This window comes from Dryobates pubescens, chromosome 13, assembly GCF_014839835.1.
Source record: "Dryobates pubescens isolate bDryPub1 chromosome 13, bDryPub1.pri, whole genome shotgun sequence".
Taxonomy (NCBI): domain Eukaryota; kingdom Metazoa; phylum Chordata; class Aves; order Piciformes; family Picidae; genus Dryobates; species Dryobates pubescens.
In genome coordinates this window covers 813,027-831,760 of record NC_071624.1, presented here as the reverse complement: position 1 = coordinate 831,760, position 18,734 = coordinate 813,027, and the positions used below count along the sequence as shown (strand labels likewise).

The window sequence follows — 18,734 nt, the reverse complement described above, 5'->3', positions numbered from 1 at the left end:
AGGCTGCCAAGGACATTCAGGTGCCAGGAGATGGGGAGTGGCAAGGCACAGGACTGCCCAGAAGCACAAAGAACAGAGACTGGTCATGGAGAGAGGTGTACTTAGATCAAGAGAAGCAATGCAGCACCAGCAGCCCAATGGAAGCCATCTACTGTTTGCTGCTCCTGAGGGGCAGGTGTGTTCCTCTCACATTCAGGTTCTCCATGGAAGCTCTGGGCTCCCTGGAAGCCTTGATGGCAAGGGGCTTCTCCCTGAAACAAAAGCCAACCATCACTCACCACGTGCTGGGGAAGGGGAAAATACATCCAGAGAGTCATGCAAGGGGTTGGGCTGGAAGGGACCTCAGAGATCATCCAGCCCCAGCCCCCTGCCCTGGGCAGGGACCCCTCCCACCAGCACAGGCTGCTCAGGGCCTCATCCAGCCTGGCCCTCAACACCTCCAGGCAGGAGGCAGCCACAGCCTCCCTGTTCCAGTGTCTTCCCCACCCTCACTGCTGAGAATTTCTTCCTCATCTGCAGCCTAAATCATCATCAAGAAATGATGATGGAGTTTCTGTCCCTTGCTTCTGTGGGGCTCCAGTTGTCAGATGTAAGCCTTGAGCTCTTGCTGAGCCTTGAGAAGGTTCCCTTCTCAGGCTGCTCTTCTGCAGGCTCTCAGCCCCAGGGCTGGAGCTCAGCCTTTGCTCCTCCCAGAGCTGCTCCAGGCCCCTCAGCAGCTTTGCAGCCTCCTCTGGACTCTCTCCAGCAGTTCTCTGTCCCTCTTGAACTGGGGAGCCCAGAGCTGGACCCAATACTCAATACAGCCTCCCTAGGGCAGAGTAGAGGGGGAGGAGAAGCTGCCTTGGCCTGCTGGCCTCACTGCAGCTTAGAGCAGAGAAGCATTGCCCTTCTGGAGCCTTCTCTACCAAACATGCACTGATAAAGGCATCACAGCTTCCCCTGTGGCAGTAGGAGAGGAAGAAGCCCAGAAGGCTTGGTGGAGAGCAGCCCAAGCAGGGCAGCTTCTGCCCAGAGGAGGACCAGGAGATGCTGTTTCCCCTCAGCCTGCCTGGCAGCACTGCTCCTTCAGCAGCAGATTGCTTCACAGCTGCATTTTCATCTGGCCTCTAGTTATCTCCTGTCCTGGAAACTCTTTTCCCCTTCTCAATCCAACTTACTTGGGCACATGATGAATGCTTCTGTACTTTGGAGCTTCCAAATGGCCTCCAGATCTCGAGGGCTTGAACTTCATAATCTCCTTCTGCCACTCCTCATCAAAGCTCTGGGCCTCAGCTGGAAAACAAAGAGTTCAGCTGTAACAAACACAAACAGGGGGGAAAGCAGCATGTGATGCAGGTGAGGGGTTCTGAGCAGTGGGGTTGAAGCTCTGCATTCCCCACGAGGCCTCACACTGCAAGGGATGTGGAAACAACTCCAAGCTTGCTGCCAGCAGGCTGTAAGCTGCCCTGGGCTGAGCCCCAGCAGGGTGGGCAGCAGGGGCAGGGAGGGGATTCTGCCCCTCTGCTCTGCTCTGCTCAGACCTCCCCTGCAGTGCAGGGGCAGCTCTGGAGCCCTCAGCACAGACAGGGACCTGGTGGAGCAGGGCCAGAGGAGATCACAGCAGTGCTGGGAGGGCTGGAAGCTCTCTGCTGTGAGGCCAGGCTGAGAGAGTCAGGGCTGTTCAGCCTGGAGAGGAGAAGGCCCCAGGGACACCTCAGAGCAGCCTCCCAGGATTTAAAAGGGACTATAGGAGGGCTGGAGAAGGACTTTGGACCAAGGCCTGGAGAGACAGGATGAGGGCTGATGGCTTCAAACTGGAAGGAGCTGGATTGAGATTGGGCATGAGGAGGAAAGCCTTCCCCAGGAGGGGGCTGAGCCACTGGGACAGGTTGCCCTAAGAAGCTGTGGAGGCTCCAAGGCTGGCAGAGTTGAAAGCCAGGTTGGATGAGGCCTTGAGCAGCTTGGGCTAGGAGGAGCTGCCCCTGCCCACAGTGGAACTCAGTGACCTTCAGGATCCCTCCCAAGCCAAACCATTCTGTGACCCTTTGATCCCAAGTCCTGCCCAGCAGCAGCAGGGGCTGCAGCAGCCAGCCCCCCCTGCACACCACACAACATTCTCAGGTCTGCTTGGTTCAAGCTGCCCAAATGTATATCACAACTGAGGGAGTTTGATTTGCAGGCTTCCAGGCTGAGTAAATTCCCTTTGAGGCTGCCTCAGGCTTGAGACCTGGCAGGTGAGAGAGCAGAGCTGCACACCAAGACCTACTCTCATCCAGGTTGATGAACTCCTGGTTCATTTCCTCGTCCCCAGTCCTGCTGTTCCTGGATTTCTTAATGACATGGCCACGCTCCCTGAGGTGGTGGCCAATGGCCAGCTTCTCCACTCCACTCTCAGAATCCCTCAGGGCTCTTCTGGTCTCCTTAACCTGGACAGAAAGCAAGCCCAAAGCCACATGAAGTGTCCTGCCAAGCCACAAAGTTAGAGAGGTTTAGTTTTGCTGCCTTTCTTTTGGGACAGCTTTGGCTTCCCCAGGCAGCTCTTCCCTTGCCTGGGCTGAACACACTGCACCAAGTCTCTGCCTCCAGCCCACAGACAGGAAGATGAAACCAGAGCACCCACAGCTGGGCTGCAGCCAGAGGAGGGTGGCCAGAGAGGGGATTCTGCCCCTGGGCTCTGCTCAGACCTCCCCTCCAATCCTGTGCCCATGAGGGACACAGAGCTGCTGGAGGGAGTCCAGAGGGGGCCACAGAGGTGATCCCAGGGCTGGAGCAGCTCTGCTGTCAGCACAGGCTGAGGGAGCTGGGGCTGTGCAGCCTGCAGAGGAGAAGGCTCCAGGGGCACCTCAGAGCTGCTGCCAGCACCTGAAGGGATCCTGCAGGAAGCTGCAGAGAGACTTTTGCTGAGGGGGTCTGAGCCAGGCCAAGGGGAATGGTTTGGAGCTGAGGCAGAGCAGGGCTGGCCCTTGGGAAGGAGCAGGTTGGCCATGTATAGCAGTGAAAGGAAGCCAACCCTGCTAGCAGCTGCCTGGCTGAAGGGGTTTCCAGCAGCTACATTCAGGAAAATAAACCAACTTGAAAAACCTTCAGCTTGGTTCCTGAGGAGCAAGAGCTCCAACTCCTGAAGGGCTACCAAGACCTCTGGGCAAGAGCTAGAGAGAATTCAGGGCATCCAAGCAGCTCAAGCTGCAGAAAATTGCCTTCCCCAGGTACAAATCTGCAGCAGGCTGCCCAGGCAGTTCGTGGAGGCCTCCTGGAGGTACTCAAGGCCAGACTGGATGAGGCCTTGGGCAGCCTGGGCTAGTTGAGTCTCATGGCAGGGAGCTTGGAGGAGATGCTCTCTGAGGTCCCTTCCAACCTGAGCCATTCTCTGATTCTTTTATTTCCAGGGGGCTGTTCAGCCTGGAGAAGGCTCCAGGGAGACCTTGGAGCAGCCTTCCAGCACGAGGAGGGAGCCACAGGAGAGCTGGAGAGGGACTTCTGCCCAAGGCATGGGGTGAGAGGGTGAGGGGTGATGGCTGCAGTATTCATTACTGAGGGGTGGAAAGGAAAAGCTTAGTCTGACCATGCAGCCAAGTGCTCACCATTCTGCCTGGCAGCAGCACAGTACAGCTTTAACCAGGCTGGACAAGACCTCCAAGAGCACCCAGTCCAACCTCTCACCCAGCACCTTCTGATCAACTCCACCATGGCCCCAAGGGCTCATCCAGGCTCTTCCTGAACCCCTCCAGGGATGGGGACTCCACCACCTCCCTGGGCAGCACATCCCCAGGGCCAATCTCTCTGCCTGGGAAGAATTCCTTCCTCACCTCCAGCCTGAACCTCCCTGCCAGCCCTGAGCACCAACAGGAGGAGCTGCTGCCAATCTTCTCAGCACAAAGGCACAACTCACTGCTGGGCTGCCTGGCTTGGAACCCCCCCAGGAGGGCCAGCTCCTTGCCAGGCTGTCCTGCTGCCCAGCTGAAACCCAGGCAACCACTCAGCCCTGTGTTCTGGGGGCTATTATTAGAACCCTTCTTTTGATAACCCAAGTGTCTGCTTGAGCTTGAGCACCCCCAGCCACTCAGCCCTCCACAGCCTGCCCTGCTCAGGGATAGTCTTTCATGAACTTCACTGCAGGGTTCAAACTCAAATTCAAATTGCTCAGCAGGATTAGAGGCAACAGCTGCAGGGGGAGGTCTGAAAGGGCAGCCCCAGCCCCAGCCTTACATAAGCAGCCCACAGGGCTTGAGGGAGGGGGCAGGAGCTGAAGCTGGGCTCTGCAGGAGCAGACATCAACAGCTTCTTGTTAGCTGGGATTTGAGGCAGGACTTGAAGTGTTCAAGGGAAGGGAAAGCTGCTGGAGATGGCTTTGAAGATTCAGCTGTCCTGGGCCTCCATTTGCTAGGCCTCCAATTGACTTGAGGCATGCTTAGGAGCAGACCAAATGCCCAGGGAGCAAAGAGCACTCTGGCTCCAGCAGCCTTTGGTGCAGGGCAAGCTCCCAACACCTCTTTGTGGCTGCATTCCTGTGTGAGCTGCCCTGGGTGACCCAGCTGCAGCAGAGGGCTGGGACTCAAGCCCCAGAGCTCCCTTCCCACCCCTGCATTTCTAAATTAGAGGGGGAGCTGCCTGCAGGGCAAAGCAGCTGGAGGAGGCTGGGGGTTGGTGCAGGCCCTCTCCCTGCCCCTCTCAGGGCCACCCCAGCAGCACTTACCCCTCCGGGGGCCGTGCGGGTCTGGGCTGAAGCCTGGAAGACCTTGGGAGGTTCATCTCCTACTTTGGAGTAGGTCAGCACAGAGGAAGAGCTGAAGGTGTGTGCATCAGGGTGCACAGACAGGTCATCCTGCAAGCAAGGAACACTGCTCATTACTGCAGGTTAAAACTCAGGGATAAAAGCTACTTCTTGGCCTCTGAGGCTGCCTTGGTATGAAGCAGAATATCCCTCTGGCAATTAACCCTCAGGCCTGGGGAACACAGACCCTGGCAGCTGCCCACTCTTCTCCTGCCCTTGGCTGGCTCTTGGTTTCCCTGTGTAGGAAACAGGGCAGGCCCTGGGGAGGCCATGTCTGGAGGTCTGGGTCCAGCTCAAGGGGGACAGGGAACTGCTGGGGAGGGTCCAGGGGAGGCTGCAGAGCTGCTGAGGGGCCTGGAGCAGCTCTGGGAGCAGAAAAGGCTGAGAGCCCTGGGGCTGGGAGCCTGCAGAAGAGCAGCCCCAGAGGGGAGCTAAAGGCTGGGGGGCAAGAGGCTGGGGTCAGGCTCTGCTCAGTGCTGCCCAGGGACAGGCCAAGGGGCACAAAGTGGCCCCCAGGAGGTTCCACGTGAGCAGGAGGAGGAAGTTGTTTGGTGTGAGGCTGCTGGAGGCCTGGAGCAGGCTGCCCAGGGGGGTTGTGGTGTCTCCTGGTGTGGAGAGCTTCCAACCCCCCTGGGTGTGCTCCTGAGTGACCCTGCTGTGCAGGGGGGCTGGACTGGATGATCTCCAGAGGCCCCTTCCAGCCCCTGCCAGGCTGTGATTTGACCTTTTCCCTGCCAGCAGAGTTTTCAGCAGCTGCCCTCCTCCAGCAGCACTCCCCTCAGGGCCAGGCCAGGGGCTGGGGGTTATTCACACTTACAAATTTCCTCTGCATCTCCAGCATGCTGTTTCTCATGTTTGCCATCATCCTGTCCATGGCAAGGAAAGGTTCCCCCAGATCTGCATCCTGCTCAGGAACAGAAGAGGAGAGATGAACAATGAAGCTCTGCCTCTGGACTGCTCAGGTCCTCTTTCCTGCAGAGCAGACCAGGGAGGGCTCACAGACACAGCCAGGCCAGAATGCTGCTTTGAGGGAACCAGGGGAAGCCAGGGCAGGAAGCTTGGCTGGTGGAGACACTGGGAGCACAGAAGGGAAGGGTTTGGCACTCAAGTATCAACAGCAGCTCTCCTTGTGCCAAATGAGCATCAGTTCTGTCCCACATAACCTAAGCAGATTCTGCTACAGGAAGCACCATGTGACCTCCCATGCCTTGATCAGCAGCTGGTGACCAAATCACCTCCCTGTGAATCCCTTCAAGCAGGTGGAACCACACTGAAGATGCAGCCCAGCAGGCACAGCTGCAGCAAGGGTTACTCATGAAGGGGCAGGGGGGATAAAAGCCATCATCACACAGCTGAAACTTGGTACTCCAGTGGCAGCTTCACTCCAAAACATTCACTGGTGTTAAAAGGAAAGCAGAACTCCAACACTGCACAGAGGAAGCTCCTCAGCAGGGCTGCATGCACAGGGCTGCCCTGGTAGGGTCTGGAAGCTCAGAGCACAAGGGAGAGCTCCTCAGCAGGGCTGCACTGGTAGGGCCTGGAAGCTGAGGGCACAAGGGAGAGCTCCTCAGCAGGGCTGCCCTGGTAGGGTCTGGAAGCTGAGGGCACAAGGGAGAGCTCCTCAGCAGGGCTGCACTGGTAGGGTCTGGAAGCTGAGGGCACAGGGGAGAGCTCCTCAGCAGGGCTGCCCTGGTAGGGCCTGGAAGCTGAGGGCACAGGGGAGAGCTCCTCAGCAGGGCTGCACTGGTAGGGTCTGGAAGCTGAGGGCACAGGGGAGAGCTCCTCAGCAGGGCTGCCCTGGTAGGGCCTGGAAGCTGAGGGCACAAGGGAGAGCTCCTCAGCAGGGCTGCACTGGTAGGGTCTGGAAGCTGAGGGCACAAGGGAGAGCTCCTCAGCAGGGCTGCCCTGGTAGGGGCTGGAAGCTGAGGGCACAGAGGGACCTTTGGAAGCACCCAACACCAAGCTGTGCTCCAAGGCCACTCTCCAGGCTTTCCAAGCTGAGGGCTCTTTAGAACCTCCCAGAGGAAGCAGAAGGCTCCATGAGGGCCAGCAACTGATTCTCCTGGAGTCCTTTGTACAGGTCTTTAAAAGGTATTCCTGACCCTCACAAACCTACAGCTGGAGAGCACTCCAAGGCCAGCTCCAGGGGCAACTCTGTCTTCAGAAGCAGGCTGTGCTACAGCTCTTGCTGGAATCATGGATTCCACCTCCCTCCCAGCTGCTGGATGACCTACAGAGGTCCCTTCCAACCCAGACCATGCCAGGATTCTGTGCTAGTGTCCAAGCTTGGGGTCTGTCTCCAGGGATGAATTCATTCCTGGCCACCAGAGATCAAGCACCAGCAGATCCATCACTGAGCACACAAGCCAAGCAGTCCCCTCTACAGCCTTGAGATCAGCACATTGAGACCATCCCAACATTGTGGGAAGGAAAAAGTCCTTCTGGAACCACTCCAAGCCAGGCAGCCCCCAGGCAGCCCCCAGGCAGCCTCAGCCCAGCCCACATCCATGCTTTAGCTATGCAGAAGCATACAGAGAGCAGCAGGAGCTCCAGGGATGGCTGCTCCTGGGATACCAACCAGTCTACCAAAGCCTCCAAAGGGCATGAGGGAGTAGCTTGTGGCCTGGAAGGAAAAGCAGCAGAGACCTTGAGTCACTCTGGCTGTTAGCAGAGCCAGCAGAGGGGATCTGCACAGCCAGCAGGGGAAGTGGCACAGTTCCAGCCAAGTGGAGTCAGAGAATGGCTTTGGTTGGAAAGGAGCTGCAAGAGCAACTCCAACCACCCCCTGACTCGAGCTAGGCTGCTGCTGAACCACCTCTGCATGCTCCAAACCCCTCCAGGGATGGGGCTTCAGACACCTCCCTGGGCAGCCTGGGCCAGGCTCTGAGAACCCTTGCAGTCAGGAAGCTTCTTCTGATGCCCAACCCAAACCTGCCCTGCTGCAACCTCAGCTCATTTCCTCTTGCCCTATCCCTTGTTCCTAGGGAGAAGGAACCAACCCCAGCTGGCTGCAGCCTCCTCTCAGGGAGGTGTAGAGAGTCAGGTGGTCTCCCTCAGCCTCCTCTGCTCCTGGCTGAACACCCCCAGCTCTCAGCTGCTCCTCCCCAGCCCTGCTCTCCAGACCCTTCCTCACCTTTCTTGCCCTTCTCTGGCCCTGCTCCAGCCTCTCAGTGTCCTCCTTGGAGTGAGGGCCCCAAAACTTAACCCAAGGTCTGAGGTGCAGCCTCACCAGTGCTGAGTGTGGAGGGCATCATCCCTGCTTCAGGGAAGCCCCCTGCCCTGCAAGCACTGGCAGGCCATTAGGATCAGGTCACTCCCCCCTGGAGTGTGCACTTCTGCCTGGCACCCAGTTTCAGAGCCTGAGGCACTGGAGGGCTGCCTTGCTGCTGACAGGTTCTCAGGAGAGCTACAAACCCCTTGGGAGGAACAAGCCCAGGCCTTCCCTTGGCAGCACTTTCAAAGGGCAGTGCAAAGGAGTTCCAGGTAAAGCCATCATCATCTGCAGAGCCTCCCCAAGCTTCCCTGAGCATCTCCTTCCTCTGCTGCAGCTATGAGCACCAGGAAGTGCAGCTCCTGGGGAGCAGCTGAGATTCAGCATCCCCAAGTCCAGGGCAGGGAGGTGCTGGGGGAGCACAGGATGGCTCCAGGAAGCTGGGATTTGGAGGGTCATGGGAAAGCCAACCTGAGGAGAGGCTGCTCACACAGCAGCAGCACTGCCCTGGGGCCTGAGGGGCCACAGGAAGGAATTCCCTGCTTGTGGAGTGCCTCCAGGGACTCTTTCAGGCTGCAGCTCCACCAGGGAGTGACAGAAAGAGCAGAGTTTTTGACAGACATCTCCAGTGCAAAGGAACAGCCTCGGAAATGAAGCTGTTAGTCATCAGATCACAAACTGTGCTTCACAGTGCCTGCCAAGGGCTGTTAAAGAGAGTCACAGCCTGCTTGGCCTTGGAAGAGGCCCAAAAGTCACCGAGTTCCAGCCCCCTGCCTGGGGCAGGGACATCTCCTCCTAGCCCAGGTTGCTCAAGGTCTCATCCAACCTGGCTTGGCACACTCCCAGCCCTGGAGCCTCCACAGCTTCTCAGGGCAAGCTGTCCCAGTGCCTCAGCACCTTCCTGCCAGAGAATCCCCTCCCAGTTTCTAGTCTCAATCCAGCTCCTTCCAGTTTGAAGCCATCAGCCCTCATCCTGGCACCCCAGGCCTTGGTCCAAAGTCCCTCTCCAGCCTCCTGTAGTCTCTTTTAAATCCTGCAAGGCTGCTCTGAGGTCTCCCTGGAGCCTTCTCTTCCCCAGGCTGAACAGCCCTGACTCTCACAGCAGAGAGCTGCCAGCACTGCTGTGGCCTCCTCTGTCCCTGTCTGTGCTGAGGGCTCCAGAGCTGCCCCAGCACTGCAGGGGAGGTCTGAGCAGAGCAGAGGGGCAGAATCCCCTCCCTGCCCCAGCTGTTGGCTTGTGCTGGGGCTGCTGGCTGGTGAGAAGGTCAATTCCTTCTCCTCAGCACTGCTCTGCCTCCACTCTCCACCCAGCCTGGAGCTGCTTGCCTGATGCTCAGCACAATCCCCAAACCAAGCCAATGACAACTGCCTCCTGCAGGTGCTTTTCCCCACTCCTCCTGCTCATATCCTTCCTTCCTCCTCCTCCCCTGTCTCCAGGAGGCTAAAACCTGCCACTGCTTGAGAAAGGAGCATCAGTGCCAAGCTGCAGTAGTGCCTGCTGAGCTGCTGCAGTGAATGCTGCTCCTTGCAAGGCAGGAGGAAGGCACTCTGTGGGTCCTACCATTTAGGTGGCTGCAAGACAGGTTGGTGTGAAAGCACACTCAGAGCTAACTACAGTGCAGCCCTGAGCACACAGTGCATGCTCCAGGTTCCCTCAGCACTGATTCAGAACATCACTAATTACCAGGAGGAATTGCAACAGTGCATCTGACATGGCAATAAAGAGATTCTGCTGTAGGGAAAAGGAGTCATTAAGTGTTTGCATCATTAAAGGCAGCCTGAGACAACTACAAGGCTCCAGAGATTAGTGCTGAGCCTTCTGTGCCATCTGACAGCTCTGAGGTGAGCCACAAGGAACATCAAAGGCTACTGGGGAGCCCTGAGCAGGTGTGGAGTTCCTCTGTGCTTATCACGCCCTGGCAGCCCGCTGGTACCCTCGACTCCTTCCCTCAGCAGCAGATGAAGGCTTCCTGTGCCCCACATTTATCCCTCCCTGCCAAGAACAAGGGCCACAGACCCCCAGGGTTTGCTGCACTCTTCTTCTAAAGGCAAGAGAAGCCTGATCTGGTTTGAGGCATCTGCTGACCCAGGGCCTGAGAATCTGCCTCAGTGGAGGCAAGCTCACACCCTCATTAGAGCCAGCAGAGTCTATATTTGAAACTAACTGGCAGTGTGTGAGCACTGAGGAAGGAATCTGACAGTTACCCTTTTGACTTGGAGGTGACAGCCTCTGTTTCAGCTCTACTTATTAAGCTCTAACTATCTAGGCTTGAACAAGCACCACCACAGCTGGCTGGGCTCCACCAGCCCTTGTCAGCTGCCTTTGTCTTCCAACCGTTTCCAGCCATCAGATGTGACTTGTGAAAGCAAGAGAACACTCAGCTGCAGAACAGTTAGGCACTGAGGGAGAGGAACCAACCTGGAGCCCTTCTAAATACAGCAGCTAGATAAGCCTCAGCTACAGGAGCAGAAAATAGAATCACCCTGCCTGCCCAGAGAGGTCCTGTAAGTAAAGCAGATCAGTGCCAGCTGCCCAGTTGCAGGTGGGAACTCACAGGAGTGTGAAGTTTTGCATCAGTTTCTCTCATCTGCAGCTCTTAAATGGAGAGGAAAGAGTTCTGGAGCCATCAGCACAGGGGGGATGTGGACCTGAGGGAGTGGGTCCAGAGCAGGGCCACGAGGAGGAGCAGAGGGCTGGAGCTGCTCTGCTATGGGGTCAGGCTGAGAGGGTTGGGGCTGTTCAGTCTGGAGAGGAGAAGGCTCCCAGGAGACCTCTTTGTGGCCTTCCAGGATCTGCAGGGGGCTGCAAGCAAGCTGGGGAGGGACTTTTGGTGGGGGATGGAGCAGAACTGGAAGTGGGGAGATTGAGATTGGCTGTGAGGAGAAGTTGTTCCCCAGGAGGGTGGTGAGAGCCTGGCACAGGCTGCCCAGGGAGGTGGTGGCAGCCTCCTGCCTGGAGGTGTTTGCAGCCAGGCTGGAGGTGGCTGTGAGCAACCTGCTGTGGTGTGAGGTGTCCCTGCCCATGGCAGGGGCTGGCTGAGCCCTGAGCTCCCTTCCAGCCCTGAGCGTTCTATGATGCTGTGGCGAAGGCTGAGGCGGGCTTCAGCTCCCAGCCGCGGCCGGAGCGGGAGGGGAGGGCGGCCGCCGAGCCGCACAGCCGCCCCGAGCCGCGGCCAGCCCTCACCCTGCCGGCCCTCCCTCGCCCTGCCGCCGCCGGCCCTCCCTCACCCTGCCGCTGCTGCCGGCCCTCCCTCACCCTGCCGCCGGCCCTCCCTCACCCTGCCGCCAGCCCTCCCTCACCCTGCCGCCGCCGCTGGCCCTCCCTCACCCTGCGGCCGCCGCCGGCCCTCCCTCACCCTGCCGCCGCCGCTGGCCCTCCCTCACCCTGCCGCTGCTGCCGGCCCTCCCTCACCCTGCCGCTGCCGGCCCTCCCTCACCCTGCCAGCCCTCGCTCACCCTGCCGCCGCCGGCCCTCCCTCACCCTGCCGCCGCCCCTCCCTCACCCTGCCGCCGGCCCTCCCTCACCCTGCCGCCGGCCCTCCCTCACCCTGCCGCCGGCCCTCCCTCACCCTGCCGCCGCCGCCGCGGAGCGCCAGCTGCGAGTCCTGCCGCGCCCTGGGCTCCGCTCTCCTCTCCGCGCCGCCTGCCAGGCTCAGCAACGGCTCCCGGCCGAAGGGGTCGGAGAAGCTCCTCATCATCTGCCGCACGCACTCCTGGTGGGCAGCGAAGGGCTCCCTGGAAGGGGTCACACGCACAGGGTCACCGGCTCCGAGCTGCCTTGGGGCTTTGCATCGCTCCGCAGGGCTCTGTGGTCCTCATCCCACGGGGCCCGCCGGGCAATTTCCCCTCTCCCTACTACCTCTCACTTCTTGCCCTTTCCTTCCCATCCCACAGGGGCTGGGAATGACCTCCAGAGATCCCCAAGTCCAATCCCCCGCCAGAGCAGGGCCATGGAAGCTGTTTCCCCTCTCGTCCTCTAGCTGCCTCCTTGCTCTGCCACACTCTTGGCTGTCCAAATCGCTTTGCCTCTCTCCTGCTCTTTCCCACAGCCATCCTTCCCTTCAGCCTCTTTGCTCCCTGCCATAAAATGGACCTAGGTTTTATTTAGCTCTGCTTCTACCTCCAGCCCCTGCTATTGAAAGGATTATTCCCCCCCTCCTCTGCTTTTGTCACTGCCATCTTCCAAAGCTTAGCACTCCCTGAATTCACAGGGCCCTACTAACCCTCTCCCCCCTCCACCTCTCAAGTTTATTTTGCTGGCTGCTCCCATTCCACTTTTCAGCCTCTTTGACCCAAATTCAAGAGAGCTTTTTAACCTCAGCCACCCACTGCTGCATCTCTGCCTTCCTCTTCCATGTGCCTTCTGCTCAGGAGGGAGTCTCACTGCTGTTTTGTGTCCCTGTTAGCTTCCCCCTCCTCTGCTGTCACATCTGTCTCTAAAACCTCACAGACCCCAAGCACCAAGTCCCAAAGCTTGGCTTGCACTCCAGAGCTTGCTCAAGCTGCTCCCTGTTACTGCTTGCTCCTTTATAATCCCTCATTTGGACAAGAACTGAAGATTGTTGAGGCCAAGAGATGAGCAAAAGATGGGTTTGGCAGAGCACAACATGCAGTCAGCCCTGCTGCCTGAAGGGCAAGGCCACAAACTCCTCCCTCACCCCCCCCCAACCAGGCTCCATCCCCCCCCCCTTCACCCCCCCAACCAGGCTCCATCCCCCCCACCCTTCGCCCTCCCAACCAGGCTCCATCCCCCCCCCCCTTCACCCCCCAACCAGGCTCCATTTACCCCACCTCAGCCCCCCCAACCCAGGCTCCATTTACCCCACCTCAGCTTCCCCAACCCAGGCTCCATTTACCCCACCTCAGCCCCCCCAAACCAGGCTCCATTTACCCCACCTCAGCCCCCCCAACCCAGGCTCCATTTACCCCACCTCAGCCCCCCCAGCCCAGGCTCCATTCCCCTTTAACCCATGCTTCGTTTCCTGCTTCCTCCAAACCCCAGGCTTCACGTCCTCACCATCTCCATCCCAGCTTCCCCCTTTGCTGTCCCTGCTGCAGGCCACTGAGCTCAGCACTGCTCCCCAGGGATGCTTCCCTAGCTCCAGAGCCTCTCATGCCCCTGCCCATCACCTCGGTGGCACTCCCCAGACGCCTCACACCTCTCCAGGACACCACAGCCTTGCCCAGCACACCCCAAGCCTTCACACTGCTGCCTTCTTGGAAGCCTCCCAGCAGCTTTTCTCCTCCTCACTCCTTAGCTCCAGTCCCACAGACCCTGGGTTTACAAATTCCCAGATCCATGGCATGGGTTGGGTTGGACAAGGCCTCCAGGACCATCCAGCTCCAGGCCCCTGCCACGGGCAGGGACAGCTCCCACCAGCCCAGGCTGCCCAGGGCCTCATCCAGCCTGGCCCTCAACACCTCCAGGCAGGAGGCAGCCACAGCCTCCCTGGGCAGCCTGTGCCAGGCTCTCCCCACCCCAGCTCTCATCTCCAGTCTCAAGCTGCCCAGGGCCATTTGGGCCTCCTTGCTTTGTCCTTTCCTGTGCCACAGCTGCCTGCAGAGAAGTCAGAAGGAAAGGAGGTCGCAGCCCCAGCGCTGGATTCACCTCCACACGTGGGGCTTTCACATGCTGGCCCTTTAAGCCCTGCAGCTCCTGCACTCCCTCCAGCTCCAGCAGAGCCTTCCAGTTCAGACCCAGCTGTCCTGTGACTGGGCAGGTCCTAATCTGCCCCCCTCACATGCCTGCTGCTCAACATCTGGCCCAAGGCGATAAGCAGCTCTCCTGCGCAGCAAGAGGATGAAGGGCAGATGGAAAAAGCCTGAGCAGGAGCCAGGGTGAGCAGCAGCCAGGCTGAGAGCCTCCCCACTCAGCACGGGCACACCTCAGCCTATTTTGACACCACAAGCCTCAGCCAGCTTTGGTGACCCTGCTTTGGACCCTTCCAACCCCTGCCATGCAGCAGGGACTCTGCACCACAAAGCTTCCTGTGCCCAGCTCAACTCCTTGAGTGCCCTACAGCTTTCAAGCCATCTCACCACGGGGAAGCAAGAGGGCTACAGTGGAGGGACAGGTTCAGGGACAGAGCTGCCCCAGGACACCTCAGGGAGCCATTGCTGAGAAGAGCTGCTGGGGTCGAGCCTTGAAGGGAGCTCGGCAGCGCTGGGGTGCCCTGGAGCAGCCCAACCCAGAAGCAAGAAGGCAAAAAGGAAAACAAAGTCAAGAGAGGAGGTGTGGAGGAGCAGGCTGCCAAGGGATTACCTCCACCACCTAAAATAGGTGGTCAGATGTAGTGGATGGAGCCTTAACTGGGACTTAAGAGCTCAGATGGGGGCAAGGCTGAGAATCCCTCCCCTGCTCCCCCCTCCTCCCTCCCAACAGAGAGGGGGAAAAAAGAAAGGGAAGGAGCAAATCCACCAAGCAATAGTCTGGAGTCAGCTTGGAAGCAGAGAGCTGAAGAGGTTTTCTCTTATATACATATAACAATCACAGGTAGGGTTCACAAGGGCAAGGAACAAGGATGGGTGGGAGGGAAAAACAAAACCCCAGGAATACAAAACCAGTCTCTGAAGAGGCAGCAGGGGGAAGGATCAGGCCCCAGCACGTGGCAGAGGAGCAGGAAGGCAGCTGCAGCAGCTCTCCTCCAGGAAGGCAGGAGCCAAAAGAGAGCTAATGGCTGCAGTGTCCTCCCTTTTATACCCTAGCTGGGCAGGGAGGGGGAGCGGAACAGACTCAGCTTCCCAGGGGGAAAAGGCCCTGCAGGGAGGGCAAAGCACTGGCAAGCCCTTCCCCCCTTGTTTTCAGGGTGTTAACTCATCACAGCACAGAACCTGTCTGGAAGGCCTCCAAGGATTTAAACCTCTCCCCTTGATGGCTCTGATGGCAGAGCTACCTAATCCCAGAATGGTTCAGGCTGGAAGGGACCTCAGAGATCATCTGCTCCATGCCCCTGCCATGCCCAGGGACACCTCCCAGCTGCTCAAGGCTCATTCAACCTGGCCCTGAACACCCCCAGGCAGGAGGCAGCCACAGCCTCCCTGGGCAGCCTGTGCCAGAGCCTCAGCTCCCTCCTGCTGAACAACTTCTTCCTCAGCTCCACTCTGACCCTGCTCTGCCTCAGCTCCAAACCATTTCCCCTTGGCCTGGCTCAGACCCCCTCAGCAAAAGTCTCTCTGCAGCCTTCCTGCAGGATCCCTTCAGGTCCTGGCAGGCAGCTCTGAGGTGCCCCTGGAGCCTTCTCCTCTGCAGGCTGCACAGCCCCAGCTCCCTCAGCCTGTGCTCAGGGCAGAGCTGCTCCAGCCCTGGGATCACCTCTGTGGCCTCCTCTGGCCTCTCTCCACAGCTCTGAGTCCTGATGCTGGGGACAGCAGAATGAAACATCCCAGTCTCTCTAGCAGAGGATGCAAGAGCTTCAGTTCTTTGTTCAAACCACAGATCTACACAACAAGGGTACAACACTCTGGGGTGAGCACCCCAGACTTAAACCTGACCTTTTTTAGGGGGGAATGAAGATCCTTCTGCTGAGCAGGACACAGTTCCTGCAGACCTTGCACTCTCCTAGCATGAACACACTGAGCAACTAGAAAGGGAGCTGTGTTTGGCACACAGAACCTGTGCCTGGCACACAGAACCTGTGCCCTCCACGTGCTGGGCACCACACACTATTCAAAGGTGAGTGCTGGAGATACGTGGTTGACACATTTGCTGTCCCACTCCTCTGCAGCAGCACAGCCTGGCCTTCAGCTGCTTGCAAGGATGAATACAGGGAACAAAAATGTACTCAGCCTCAGCTTCACCACCTCAAACCAGATTCACATCTCAAACATCTACTGCGTGGAGCAAGAGACATCCAACGGGGCTGATGCTGGTAACACAGCAGTGAGGGCTTCCCCCTCCCCTGGTGAGGGCTTCCCCCTCCCCTGGTGAGGGCTTCCCCCTCCCCCGGTGAGGGCTTCCCCCTCCCCTGGTGAGGGCTTCCCCCTCCCCCGGTGAGGGCTTCCCCCTCCCCTGGTGAGGGCTTCGTGCAGCTCAGGCTCAAGCCCCAAAGCTGAATGCTCTGTGCTGCAGCTGGAACACTTTCAGGTGTTAAAAGCCCAGTGCTGCTCCTAGCTCAGCCTGGGTTTGTGTTCAGCTGGAAAGCAGCATCCTGCAGCAGTGAAGCAAGTCCATTCTCTTGGGAAGCCTGCTTTGCACTGAGAGTAACTGATTGCTTTTTCCCACTGGGGGAGTTATGCAAGGCTGCAGTTGCAGCCTGCCACTGGAGATAACACCTGGGAACAAGAACATAAAAGCTGTGTGCTGGGGATTCAAACCAGAGCCAACTGCACTTGGCAGAGGAGCCAGCTCTGCTGCTGGCCAGGCTGTTTGGGATGGAGCTGGGCAGCACTCTGCCTGCCCAGCACTCTGCCTGCCCAGCACTCTGCCTGCCCAGCACCCTGCCTGCCCAGCACCCTGCCTGCTGCTTCCCCAAGACAGCTGCTCACACGTGGAGAGGTTTTTCACTTCAGCCAGGCACTATTTCCAGTTCAGCAGTGAGCAGCTCTCCTTGTGAGGCAACAGCAGCTCATTATTACACTACTTTGGAAGCAGGTCTTATCTGAAGTAATAAGCTCTTCTCCTTAGCTGCATGCAGAGGAGATTTACAAGGCTGGTGCCAAGGAGAGGAATCTCTAGATCAGTGTCTCTCTCATCTCTTTCACACACACACCCCTCCTCTATCTTCTCCAAGCTTTTTTCCCCCCCTTGGCATCAGCAGCTACAATAAAAATTAATAAGGAAACTGAATACAGAAGGGGAAAGCAAGCTACAAATTGCTACAAACAAGACTTCATTTCCATTCTTCTTTTGTACTGTTTTGGTTGGAAGAGATCTCTGAGCCCAACGGTTGGCTACCTCTGCCAAGGCTGGGGCTAAGCCATGGCCCTCAGCTCCACAGCTCTGAAACCCCTCCAGGGATGGGGATGCAGCCACCTCCCTGGGCAGCCTGGGGGAACCCTCTCAGTCAAGAAGCTTCTTCTAATGTCCAACTTAAACCTCCCCTGGTGCAACCTGAGGCCATTTCCTCTTGTCCTATCTCTTGTTCCTAGGCAGCAGATCCCAACCCCCACCTGGCTGCAGCCTCCTCTCAGGGAGCTGCAGAGAGCAATGAGGTCTCCCTCAGCCTCCTCTGCTCCAGGCTGAACACCCCCAGCTCCCTCAGCTGCTCCTCCCCAGCCCTGTCCTCCAGACCAGCTTGGTTGCCCTTCCCTGGAGCTGCTCAGGCAGCAGAATTGCAGAGTGAAGCTTTCTGCCCAGCCCATCCTGCACAGAACCTGAAGAGCTGCTCTGCCACTGCATCTATTCCTAGAAGCCCAGCAGACTGCTGGCAACGTGCAGCCAAGCAGCAGATCCTCCTCTCAGAGGCACAAGGGCCACCTCAGCTAGAATGTCCTGTAACTAAGGGATCCAAGTCAACATACCCACACCACAGGGCCGGATGCCTTTCCCTTCCTCATCCACCCACCACCTTCATTTGCCCCTATCTTTGCCTGTCATTAAGCTCCCCACAGTCATGTACCACATCTCACAGAACAAACCAACAACAAATTAAATGATTCAGGCTGCCCTGAGTTGTCTGATCCCATTCTTAGCTGCTACACACACAGGGGCCAGACTGGATGCTGCAGCAGTTTGGGCTTATCCCAGCACTCTGAGGGGATCTCAGATGTTTCTCTACTTACATTTAGGCTTCAGCAGCAAAGATTCCCAGGGGAAATAAACTGGTTTCCAAGCTGAACACACAAATGTGCTGTGCCCCAAGCAGTACCATTCCTGGTACAGAAACTGGAAACCTCCCATTTGCTGAGCCAAAGCATCAGCATCCACTCAGGAAAGCAGGACAAGGAACCAGCTTGCCTCTCCTGATCTCACACACACTGAGTTTAATGCAAGAACCTTTAGCTATCTGTCCTGCAAGCACCAACAGCAGCTAGAGGGAAAAACAAGCCAGCAAATCCGACCCAAAGGAAGGCAGAACACCTAGCACCTGTCTGCTTTATACAAGAAAATCAAGGAACTCAAGCCAATGGAGGGGAAGATTCCTTAGACAACCTTGCTATGGACTCCCAAAGATCTTCTCCAGCCTAAATGCCTCAGCATTTATGCTCCTAAGGGCTTCGGTGCGCTCCGAGGCGGTGACGACCACCAACACGACCCAGGAGGGGTAAGAGACAAGGCTCTGCCGTTTAAAATCCCTGGCAACAACCTCAGCCCCTCCGCAGCTTCCAAGCACGCATCTCACAGCCGCTCCCGTCGGGTACGCGGCCGAGCACGGCTGGGGCCCACACCTCGGACCCCCTCCTGTCACCTCAGCTGCCCCTCGCCACCTCAGACCCCCTCCTGTCACCTCAGCTGCCCCTCGCCACCTCAGACCCCCTCCTGTCACCTCAGACCCCCTCTTGCCACTCGGATTCGCCTCCTCGCCACACTGGACCTCTCCTGCCACCTCGGACCCCCTCCTCACCACCCTCGGATCCCTTCCTCGCCCCCTCAGGCCCCCTCCTCGCCCCCCTCCGAACCCTTCCCCAGTCCCTCAGACCTCCTCTTTACCACCCTCGGACCCCACACGGCCACCCCCCAGCAGACACCCCCCACCGCTGCGGCGGGTGCCCCTCACCGGAAGAAGGGATCCTCCTCGAAGCAGCGCCCCAGACCCCCGAACATGGCTGCGGCTGCTGGAGGGCTGCTGGAGGGCTGCTGGAGGGCTGCTGGAGGGCTGCTGGAGGGCTGCTGGA

The 18,734-nt window shown here is 58.3% G+C and overlaps 1 protein-coding gene across 1 annotated transcript; it reads right to left on the bottom strand.

Annotated features, from left to right (window-relative positions):
• Positions 1-18,734, bottom strand: LOC104308791 (myeloid leukemia factor 1). Its single transcript, XM_054166951.1, has 8 exons — positions 18,617-18,734; positions 11,531-11,696; positions 7,329-7,373; positions 5,568-5,657; positions 4,673-4,801; positions 2,246-2,405; positions 1,158-1,272; positions 1-251 (listed from the first exon to the last, which is right to left on the bottom strand). Exons 1-8 carry the CDS (start codon positions 18,661-18,663, stop codon positions 149-151), a joined length of 855 nt encoding a protein of 284 aa, XP_054022926.1. The 5' UTR covers positions 18,664-18,734; the 3' UTR covers positions 1-148.